Source organism: Ascidiella aspersa, chromosome 4 (genome assembly GCF_963924565.1).
Source record: "Ascidiella aspersa chromosome 4, kaAscAspe10.2, whole genome shotgun sequence".
NCBI classification, from domain to species: Eukaryota; Metazoa; Chordata; class Ascidiacea; order Phlebobranchia; family Ascidiidae; genus Ascidiella; species Ascidiella aspersa.
Window position 1 is genome coordinate 2,091,121 of NC_139450.1, and position 12,460 is coordinate 2,103,580.

At 37.2% G+C, this 12,460-nt stretch overlaps 1 protein-coding gene across 1 annotated transcript; it reads right to left on the reverse strand.

Annotated features, from left to right (window-relative positions):
- Nucleotides 1-776: 776 nt before the first annotated feature.
- Nucleotides 777-1,791, reverse strand: LOC146146607 (uncharacterized). Its single transcript, XM_083386916.1, has 2 exons — nucleotides 1,543-1,791; nucleotides 777-969 (listed from the first exon to the last, which is right to left on the reverse strand). Exons 1-2 carry the CDS (start codon nucleotides 1,770-1,772, stop codon nucleotides 777-779), a joined length of 423 nt encoding a protein of 140 aa, XP_083243042.1. The 5' UTR covers nucleotides 1,773-1,791.
- Nucleotides 1,792-12,460: the final 10,669 nt, after the last annotated feature.

Below are 12,460 nucleotides of genomic sequence, written 5' to 3' on the forward strand. Positions count from 1 at the left end.
AATTTGACGTCGTAAAACAATTAGGCCTAAGAATCCTGGTGTTTTCGGTCAAAAAAATATTAAACTGAAATGTTGTCTAAAATATTAGGCATTTTTTTAACAAACTTTTTTCTTTTTACAAAAGAAGCCTTCATGGACCCCCTAAACCTAGTGTACATACCCCCAAGGGGTCCATGGGCCACAATTTATCAACCCCTGCACTAGTACATGCCCTCTCGAAAAATAGTTTAGAAAATACTTGTTTTAGTAGGCATTGATAAGTAAAGGCGAAATCAAAATTAAATTACAGACTCAGTAAACGAGTAAATCACCGAAATACGAAGAAAGCAGGCATGTAATTAACTGACATTTTATTTTAGCGGTTTTGTTGAAACTGTTGGTGAAAATTACCAGATAGTGAATTGAGGAAGAGCGCAAGAAGCCACTTTTATCACATAAACAGATTGGTTCTTCTCTAGCTCACCTTAGCTAGAAACAATGCAGTGGACCCCTGGTAGCCCGATTTTATTGTGGTATCTTTCCGTTAGAGATCTTTGGCGTGAAATCCTAGTAAATTTACCAAAAAATTGTCGTTTTTGGCGTATATAGCGTCCAATTTTGGCAAAGGAATTAGTCCGGAAACCATATCGGCGTTAATCTTGGCGGCAACACATATTATGGAATGCAGTCGTGCTAGTTACCACCGACTCAAATAAATCTTTATTTTCCGCAAGACGGCGCCCTTGAGCTGCAGCCGGTCCATCCAGTTGCTTGGACATTAAATGACCTCAATTTCTTCACCTTCGTTGCGATTTGGGAAGTGAGCATCCATCCATCATCTCAATTTCATCTCCTCTCCTCTTTCCCATCCAGGAGGCGCCTCTCCTCCTCTTAAAGATCATTCCCTCGTGGTCGTGGATGCTCTTTCCGAGAAGAAGCTCCCAACCTTCCGACTCAAGACCGTGAAGCAAACTAAGGGTCATCTCGGATCTGTGAAGAAATAGAGTGGGATCATAATGCTTTGCTGGAGGTAATTAGGAAATTTTAAGAAAAATACGTTTTATACTTTTATCGGAAAACAAATTATTATCAAGTTGAACGTTTAAGGGCTAAAACAGGGGCGTGCAACATGAGATCAAAAGGAAAAAAAAAGATAAGCCGTAATGCCCTTTCGAAAAAAAATGGTTAAAATTAAGAAGTGATTTTAAGAGAATATAGCCTACTTTTGACGTTTCTTTTACTTGTAACAGAAAACCGACTTTTAAGTTGAACATTTAAGCAGTGTTGTAATGACTTCAGTCAGGGACTTGACTTAGGCGAACTTAAGTTACTGTTTTCAAATGACATAACTTGACTTAAGCCTTTTGAGCAAATGTCTTGACTTAACTTAAATATTTCTGACAAATGGACTTAAATTAGACTTGAGTTGTTGTTAGTTCGAAAAGGCTTGACTCGGGCTTCAGTAATTTCAAAATGACTTTAAATGCTGATTTCTATTCGGGCCTTTTTGTTAAAGTAAAACGTCGCCAATCTGGGTCAAAGTACAACTTATACGGCGCTAACCTTATTTGAAGATCCCCGGGCACTCCGCTCTTGTCCTTCTTGTTGATGTAGGGATGAGAGGAAATACTTGATTGGCAAGTTCCCGGATAAACGTCGATCAGCTCATTGGACGCAGCCTGGAACGTCTCGTGGATGACAAGGCAGGTCGCTTCGTCAAGTTCAGGTTTGGCTGTCAGCTCGTAAGAGTGCTTGAAGTTGGTCGTTTTCAGGTAAATGTGTAGGAAAGACATGGTTGCTGCACTTAATGAAGGCTTAACGTATTGGTTTCTGAAAATGGAGACAGAAAAACCTTATAAAGGCACCATTTTTTGACAAGATTTTTAATGAAAATTTTAACAAAAGCTTAAGAGTTGTGGTTTTCAGGTAAATGTGTAGGAAAGACATGGTTGCTGCACTTAATTAAAGTTAGGGAAATGAAGGCTCAACGTATTGTTTCCTGAAAATAAAGAAAGAAAAGACTTGAAGACACCATTTTTTTACAGGATTTCTAATCAAATATTTAACAAGAGTTTTGAAGTTGGTCGTTTTCAGGTAAATGTGCAGAAAAGACATAGTTGCCACACGCAGTTAAAGTTGGGAGAAATAAAGGTTTAACGTGTTGGTTGCTGAAAATGAAGAAAGCAAATGCTTGAGACAACAATCGTTTTGACAGTAAGGGCCTTAGTATGAGTTACCGGGTTAGAAAAATTCACGAGTAGATATTAATTTAATTATTATTAGCTTAAACCCGACTTTGTTGTTTTCAATATGACTTTATAAACCCCCCTTGTTACGGCCCGAACGTATTTTTCAAAACGTGAGCAAGAACGTCCATAAAGTGTAAGAATATTATAGGAGGGGGAACCAGACGTCCTCAACATAAGACTATGTTGAAAATTAATAAAGAGTAATTCGAATTAAAATGCTACCTACTTCTGTATGGGCTTTGATATTCTTATTACGTCTTACTACAACCTCTAACCATTATATTCCAAACTTTTGAGTTGTTACGCACGTAAATCTAGTTACTCGCTCTAAAACGGTAAAATCTTATACCGTAGCAAAAAGTTTCGTACAACAAAACGAAACCACGTTTACAATGGGCAGAATCGGCTTTCAAAAATCTTTACACTAGCTGTAAAACTGCATCCGACTCTAAAAAACAGCACAAGTACAAAATATATGAGAGTTGAATTGCTGCCTCAACTAATTGCAGACCTGTACGCTGGTGGAAAACGTTCGCAGTTAGGTTGTTGCAAAAGAAAGCGGGAATGCCTTGAGGGTCTTTCTCGACTATTAGGTTTATAAACAAAACATGAAAAAGGAGTGTAACTATTGCACGTCGGCCCAAACCAGTCACTTATACGCATCTAAAACGGGAATGAAACGGATGCTAAGTTGTAGCTTTGCAGATACCGATTATTTTGGGTAAAAGTAAGGGCAATGGATGGCCAATTCCTAATTCATAACGTTGCCCAAATAACCAAAACTGATAAAAATAAACGTACAAAAGTGTTTTTTAGGTTACTAAGCAAAATCTAATTCAACGTTATAAAGATATCGCTTTAAATTTTTCCTGTTTAAAAGTAGTATTTGATGTAGGAAACCCTGCAATGGATAAATACGCTCTGCGCAGATTTTATGGGTCATCTTGCCGCAATAATAAAACACTTGCGTTCATTTTCTAAAATTCCGTCTACAGCATAAAAGCTGTTCGTGTAAAAGTGATCCGCGTGCTAAACGTTGAGAATCACTGATTTAAATAAATAAACCAAACCTTGTTTGACCTGCGAGGTGCGAAGTTAAACTTGTGCTGGCCCGTTTCACTTAACGCCGTAAAATCAACTACGAATTAAAGTTAGGATAGTTCCTATGTACTACCCTATGCATCGGTACCGCTTTTAGCTTGAAGTCGCAACTTCGCCTCTTGGTTAACAATAAACGCAGCTTACTTGTTGGGAAGATAATTCGGTCCGGTAAGTATTACTTCCTTAGATTTACGCTTTCGAATTTCCGTACAAACACCTGGGATTAATTTACTAATTTTGAACAGCCCCCCTTTTAATAGTGTCAAGTGGGTCAACAGACTTGAAGTGGTCGAGCTAAAACTCCACTGGATCCCGCATTGGGCATACCTGCCCAGATCTGACTGTTCCAATACAATTTTATTAGACCAACTCATGTTTAAAACGCGGGTTGCACGGCGATGTACATTGCGAGTGTAGGTTAAGGCGAAACACCGTAAGATCAAAGTTGGCTTAAAGTATGGCAAGTACAGCTTCAAATAGCCTGGTAAAGTAATAACTGAAAAATTATGTCCCATATTCCCTTTCTTTTTCGTAAAAATATTCTAACATGAACCGAATGATTAATTCTCCGGGTATACAACCTCAGAATGACAAACAAATGGCGTCCCATCTTCGTTAAGTGATGCTTTGATTTACTTCTCGGTCACATTAACTGAAGATGATAAAAGTTAGTATCGAAATGTCTCAATCAAGAAGATGTCGCTATTTTATTCAACTAGCTTGATGTAAATAAATACCGGGAAACCGTACAATTTGACGGACCGGGAAATATTGCCTACTTCTCTTTTTATTACTGTTTTTTTTTATTGAATTAGTCCTGTATAACATTGACTCAAAAACACACAGGTTTTAGGATTACGAAAATCCGCCAAAAATAGGAATTTGTAAGATAAGGCAAAGGTTCTCAAACTGTGCGTCGCGACGCCCTGGTAAGTCGTTTCAATTTTACAAGAGTTTCGAATGATAATTCCGTATTATATATGAATTTATTAATTGCGGTATTAAAATGCTTACATGTAAATAACTCACAGATAGTATTATTTGAACTTACTATTTCTTTCAGATGAACATTCGAACTTATGGTTACTAATAAAACTACACCAATCAAATATGATTTTCGGAAACTGACAAAAATCAAATAGGCTTTGGTGTATTTTTTTTTACTGAAGTTCATATAGCTTGGTGCGTCGCAACTCCAAAAAGCTTTTACAAACGCGTCACAAGAAAAGTTGAGGCAAAATAGTGGATGGCATCGGCACACAGGTAAAACGACAACAGAGTAATGCACAAACATTAGCAGACAACCTCTTGACATTTCTGGCTTGCAATCAAGCGTATAGCGCCACAGAGTACTGGCGGTACGAACCTAAGTTGTTCATTAAAGTGATTTCACCTATTTTTGCTGAATTCCTCTCGTCAGAGTGCCTCAGTTCAAGACGTTAGCTACAGATTTTTATGATAATTAAACGGGTGAATTGTATAATCATCCGATATAATGTAATACTTTTTGGTTGCTTTAAATCGAGTGCCGTATACTACAGTGTTTGCCAACAAGTCAGAAACGAAGAGAAACCTTTCTTACTTGCCTAACTTTTAAGAGCCACACCTTACATATGAGCTGAAATGAATATCACCCTGTATTTTTCTTCCTTACTTACATACATACCGTTGTATAGATAAATTTATTACAGATGTTACACACTAACAATTTGGGTATAGGCTAACATCGGAGCGAATTTTTTTCCATATTGCAGGAATTCAAAACGCCATTGCGCTGTAGTGTAGTAGATTCTCAATCTGTTGACTTTATGTTAGGAAACCGCCGCAAGAAGCACTGCTGACACTTTTCACAGCAAACAAAGCAATCAAAATCACTTACTGCGGCACTGATTTCTACCAGGTAGCTTCAGAAAACTATACTAGCTGCACTACACCTACAAATTTTATTCAACATATTACATTTGATTTCTTACCACATAGAACAGCCTATACAACTTGCATTTACATGGTCAACACAGAATTGTAAAGTCCCAGTCGTGTGCTAATGGTGTTATGTGTGCTGACTAGACACAAAGTAAAAAACTTATTCCAACGCCCATTATGTGCAAGTCATGGCAATATCGCGTCAATAGAACTGATTCAATTACGCCCTAAAAGTTTCATTTGTAATTAGAAGCCATTATTTTCCTGTAGTTAAGCAAAGAGAGGTTGTTTTAAACACTGGAGCATTAAACTACAGAGGAAGTAATGATACTAAGTTTGCGGGAAAATAGCGACATAGATTCTTTTGAAATCAATACTTTGCTAGAAAATTTTAGGCTGTTGTTAAACAGTATTTGCTAACTTTAAACTCGCACTACTTATTAGGCAAAACATAAGAAAACATACCACGGAATTCATGTTGTGACAAAACAGTTACGCTGCTGAAAAATCACATCACTAAAGAAAACAAATATCAAAAACACTTTATTCGTATGTCTGAAAAAGTGTGCTTTTTAATTATTTCGAAAAACAGTTAACACTTTGCACCACAGTTGGTCTTATTCATTCAAAATAAGTGCGTAGCCGTAGGCTATTTTGCATTGCATTTGGCATTGCCCAAATTATTCAAAACGAGTTTGCAAAAAACGTGTCTGAACGGGATAATAAAGATCAAAATTTTACAAGCGGAACAACAGCAAAATCCGCCAGGTCGGCAGGATTTGTTAAACAAAGTTGAATTGTAAAAAAACTAGGAGATTTGGCGAACGAATCAAGGCTTACTTTTTAATTTAAAATGTCATTTTCGATAAATCAAAATTCTAAAATCCAACGGGCCGATATAGAACAGTCGCTAATAGTACACTGGAGCTATAAGTTAAAAAGGACACTACTGCAAAAAAAAGCGTAGGCGAAGATTGAGACTTCCCAGCGTTACGCTCAAGTAGGTAAACTGGTTTAAGTCGCTACTAGATTTTAATCATTAACAGCTCTATCTATAAAATGCTTTGGAAGTTCATCACTGGTAAATTCAGCTGGTTTTGAGAAACGTTCAAAGAGTTGTGTAAATAGTAATCATTTCCTTTCCTTGCCAAAAAATGTATCAATAGACAGGTTTACAATGATCAAGAATTTCTAACCTTTTTAATATATGTTCAAAGACGTATATCAAAATTGCAAATTTGCAATATCACTTTTAAAACGACTAGTCTGCTCTCTTGATATGCTACATACCACATCTTTTGGTCATTATTTCAAGCATAACATCTTATTCAAATCAAAACTGAAAACAGTTACACTTTACATTTCCTCAACACTTTCCGGCCCAACTGAGTTACAAGGCAATAGCAGTTTCCGTTCAAAACAGACTTTCAATCATTTAATTCAATGCGGAAAAGCGCAAGCATTTATCGCGCCAGAAGCTAACAGACTCTTTACAATGCACAAAAGTTCAAAACGGTCTACTCTTGCCTACACTTGCTATCGAAAAAATGACCAAGTTGTACTTCTTGTAGGCTAATTGCTTGCTTGGCCTATATTTGCAATTCAGCTTGAGCTATAATTGCCTCCATTGGTGTTCTAACTGTGCCAAGCAAATGAAACAAGCGTGACATTTCTGATTTGGCATTTTAACACGCGCAACTTTCCGTTTAGCTAAAAGAGCGGACGCGGCAATTCGCCATACTGTTTTGCCTGCACCAGCATTCGCAAAATTGTGACCAAAAGCAAACAAGTTTTACCTCGCCAGCGCAAGTCATGCGTACACAACGACAACTGTGATGTCACAGACGGGTTTGACTGGAGTGACTTGCTGACTGCAGCAGCCAGCGTTGGACGATATGAAATTTATAAGCTAATGATTGGCATTTTTCGGGCTGTATAATACCATAGCATGGCTTAATTATACTTGGTCCGACTTAAAAACGCCGTTGGACTAACTATAGGGTTTCGCTAATATCGGTATTTAGTTTTTAAACTAAATTTGGGACCAGTAAAGTGTTCTTGTTGTAATGACTTAAGTCAGTGTTGGGCAACTTTTTTTCAAATCCCAAAATTCTCTTTCAGAGCTTATGAAGGCCCGCTACGCAAAACATTGCGAAAACAGAGGAGGATCCAAGATTTTTGTTTGATTTGGGGGCATGCAAATTTTAAGAATGAATTTACAAAGTTACGTCATAATACAATTATTCTAGAAAACATCTGTTTTAATCGAGCGAGCTCGCGCTCAAATATGCAGCTAAAATCCAGTCTCATCGCGCGGAGGTGAAAAAAATTGCAAAAATTTGTTTTAAATTGGTAAAACTTGTTTTAAGGGATACGTGAAGCATGAGGCACATAAAATAGAATCAAAACTGCTCGAAATAACCACATTTATAGTATTACTAACATAAATCGGACTGTAGAGTGCATGAGTCACACGAAGCAAGATGCCATAAAATGCGTTTTCGGGATGAATTTCTGGGCGAATGAAAGGTTTACCCGTATTTATACTTGCAAGTTCTAACGTTTGCCTTTCTGTTGTTTTAAGTTTGGCGAAGTGGAAAGCGGAAGGAACTCTCAATCTAGCAGCCTCCATTCGTGCTCTATTTGGTTTGACAGCGAACTGCTCGGCAACTGAAGCTTTCCAGCTTTGGAATTGAACTGAGCTTTACTCATCTGTGAAGAAATCAAAGGGCCTTAGCATGTAACCAGTGTAGGCCTACTTTTTGTATGACTCAACATTGTTGCCTACGTTGATGGATAGCAGTAAAAGAAGATTAAGCTGATATTTTTAGGGGCAGAATAGCAAGACAGATATACAATAGTTTAGAAATTCCAATGTAACTCTGTTTCAGTTCAACACTTTTTTACAAGTTCAAATAGAAATCTTACATCAAATGAACAGGCAGAAGTCTTGTACTTGCAGCACTAATTCACAGACCATGGCAATCCATTCTGCCCATACCATGACCACATTGAATTTACTGCACGAAGCACTGTTATCTGATTTGGATTCCAGTTTCAATAACTCCGTCAAGACCAGTTTATCAACCTTAAAGCATTTTTGTAGTTGCCAAAATGTCAGTTTTGGTGACCATAAATACAAAGTATAAATTAACAGACACCTACATAAATACTGATCTTGTAAATCAGTAGAATTAGTGAGAATTTTCTAAAATGCTTACAGGTTGGAGCCAACAATTTTACTTGTTTTTGTACTTTTGTGGTGTTTATATACTTGTCCAAAACTATGGCAGAATCTAACTAAATAACTGATTCAGTGTGTGGGAAGCATATTTCGAAGTACAAATAGCCTACTGTAGTCAAGATATAATTCAGAGTTTTTTGAAATATAAGTAACGCTTCGTGTTAGTTAACAAAAAAATTAGGCTAGTCAACTTGAAAATATTGTTTGAGGGTTCAGTTACTCAATTCCTTGTAAGAAGTACCGGTAGTTTGTGATTGTTGATTAATGCCTCACAGTTTTACGGTTACATTTTTTTTTTTGGGGGGTAAAATTTGAAACGCTAGTGTAGTGGATTATTTGGAACTCTGTGACCCCGTCAACTCTGTCCATTCTAAGAACAGCCTGCCGACTGAATCGCTCATGCTGTCACTTTAATTTCCCGTCGCGTATTGTAATTTTGTTGGTCGTATGGCCGATTTCCTAAGTCGTGTTTTGTGTCGCGTTTTCTAACGAATTGGTAATTACTCACATCTGTCCGATGTAGGCTATATAAGAAATGTTGTAAATCGTTAATTTAACAGTTCCACTGTTCACTTAGCTGGGGTCAGATCGCTACGTTCCGTACACGGAGGTAATGTATCGTAAGTACCTGTGTAAGTACTGATTGTCGTTTGTATATTTGCAATAAATATTTTTTCTTTGTGCTTAAACCCACACTAGTTTGCAGTACAACATATTGCTAGCTGTTATCAGTTGTACCTAAGGTTTTAATAGTTAACTCAAACGTACGTGTCTGTAACACAAACAGAGTTTAAAAATGACTTGCAACTCATTTGTGTTTACTTCTTTAGCTCGATTGTTTGACTGTGACAAAGTCGTTGAATGACACATTCGGTTTTCAATTGCAAACTTAAAGATTTTAAACTTTAAAAACAAAAAATGTGTGGCATCGGTCCATTCAGCACTAAATACGAGCCATAGACCTATAGTGTTTCGTGGAATGGTAGCAGCAGCACTGTAGGTTTTTGCAGTGACTGGATGACAGGCAAGAAATATTAAGGGTAAAAGTCCGGAAATCGTTCGAGGTGGTTTGAATGGGATTATGGCTTACCCGTAAATATGAACCTCACATTGTTTTGGGAACGTTATGTTGGCTTTAAATGTAAATATTGCAGGGCTATATTAGGCAAACCAGCAAATCTGTGACCAATATGTCAACAAGATCAAGTTTGCCCTCAATTTGCTTATATAGCCTACTGTATGTTTTTAGTATAACAAGCAACGTTCAAAAGGTATTTGTAGTACCGTTTAAGAGCTGTAGTCATAAACATGTTTAGCAGAAAACAGTTTTACGCTTAACATGAGGCTGCTGTGACCTCTAGTATTTTATACGTTTGCTTTAGTCAATTAAGCGAAAATTATGACACGCGCTGCGCTGACCGTCGAGGTAAGGCGTTGTTTCCTGACGTAGCTTTTGTAGATTATGTGGTTGTATGACGTAATATCAGTGAGAACCCAGGCTGTTAAGCGGATATTTATCGGGCGACGGGCGAAAGAAAAGCTTTAGAAATTAGGTTTTAGAGAAATAACTGTTAACCTTCTATTTATATTAACTTGAATGGTGGCAAGAAGGTCAGCAAAGAAAAAAACGCAAGAAAATATCGTTTGTTTTAGTTGATAAAAGCTTTATATCGGCGGCACCAAGTCTTCGAACGATACTGCCTGTTAAAATGTGACTAGTGCCATTCTGGGTCTTGTGACGATGTGGGTAATTAATTATACGCTTTTGTAAAGGCAAGCGTTGCAAAGTTACGCAGGAAAGCGTAGGCGTCGGGCCTTAAACGGGTCTGTAGTGTTTTTTGGCGAGAAGTAAAAGCGCGTAAGGCGAAATATTCAAAGCAGCAGAAATATAACTCACAATTATTGTGCACATTATAATCAGTATTGACTCCAACAGCAACGATACCAGTTGAACTGCAGGAAAATAAGTTTAGAACGTTTGACTGACAATCTACTTTACAACAGTTGTAAAACAATGTAATTTATTTAAAAATATAGGATTATATGTACAGTGGTAGCCACTTAATTCAGAGTAAAGCTGGGTGCTGTAATAAAAATTGGATTAATTTGCTAATAATTGTCTGATCCATCAGTCGTAGTTTGGCTAAGATTTTGTAGCATGAAACAGCCGCCGTTTTGACACTTGCTATGGTAGGCGTCAGTTCTGAAGTTCAGTTTGTTTATATTAAATCTAAAAAACCTACGGAGTTGCTATTTACGTTTATAGTGTCAACAAATTCAGGTCGATCATCAATTGACGTCATTATTAAACTCAAGTAAGCAAAATTGATGTAACTAGTTGGTACAAATGTAGGCCTAATGCTTTCAGGTTAGTAAACCAAAAATTGCTTATTGCTTTAACAATTGTACATTTCCTACAATCTTTACTAAAACCGAAAATTGTAAACCAGTCTAGATAATATGTAGAATGTAGATATTACGGCCAATCTGTCCAATAGTGGACAAGTGCATTGCTTTGTCTGACTAAGTCTTGTAGTGTTTGTGTTGAAATTTACCTTTTGAGATAAAAAAACGTTGTGTCGGATTGCAAACCAATATTCAAGAACAAAGTGTACATCGCGGTTCTACGGGTTTTGTCGGTTATGTAAAAACATGAGGTTACAAAACTACACCTAAACGTTACGTCATAAAAAAGTTATCGTAAGAAAACTACAGTTCGTTATTTATAGGCTGAAATAAATTTAGTAAAATATTGTAAAACATACTAAAAACGTAATGCAGTTTCGCCGAGTTTTTTACATTTATGTACCGAAGTGAAAATAGGCATGAAATACATTTTTTTTGGGGGGTGGGGGGCGTGTACCAATATCGCCACCGAGTATCATGCATCAACTGCGATGCGATATTTGTAGCCATCCTTGGCAACGATAGTTAAACAACATGAGAGAAACAACTACCGCTACCCTACACTTTCGGTAAAATGGCAACACAAACCATGTCAGTAGTACAGTATGTTCATCGAGTAGCCGCCATGCTGGCACTTATAGTAGCTCTACGTTCTACCTTAAGTGGCGCTTGAAGTATAGAACACCCGCTGTTGAAAGGCTTATAGGACAGTTTTAGTTTAGTCTGAACTTGTTGTAAGAGAATTTTCCCTGGTATTTGCATGGCAGTCTGTAGCCTCCAGTCCGGATGCGCAGGTCAAACTTATTGTCCCGTTCTTTAAAAAGGGGAATTTTTCTATTTTAAATTCGGAGGTGATGCTCATTATGAAGTGGTAGTATTAACCTACTCGTCGTTTTACTAGAGTTTTATCGGTGCCGACCCGATAGGTCTACTAAAGTAATATAGTAGTTTAAGCTGTGGTGTGCGTTTTAACATCAGGTTTTTTTTCCGTAAAAGTTAGTATTCAAACAGACATCAAAGGTAGGCCTATAACTTAAGCTCTAGTTGTAACTGAGTGAAAATTAGGTTGAACTGTTATTTCATTTCTAATTTTGCTACCTTGACCTTAGCACATCTTTGTTATACAAGCGAAGGCTCAACAACTCTTTCCAAAATGTGTTGGAATGAATAACGGTGCGTCATACATCACGAGTTGTTAGTCGAAGGGGCACACGCTCGCGCAAAGCTAGATTCATGCATTATTTATAGCTGTAGCCTACCAGTATGAAAAAAAGTCAATATTTTTATGGTTTCGGTAACACTGCTTCTTTAAGACCGAAAATGTATTTTTGTAGGCTAAAAATTTCGATGTAAACTAGTCTTCTAATATAACAGTTTCACTATATCAGAATGCAGGCCTTTTTTGATTTGAATTATCGCTTTAGATTCGACCTTTGTTAAGTAAATTTAATTTACGAAATGCTAAATTTTGCGCACTGAACTCTGTTAAAAAGTGGAACCTAAGCGTCGTATCAAGGATATGAATCAACTTGAGCATGTGGTAAGTGTAGAAAGTTGC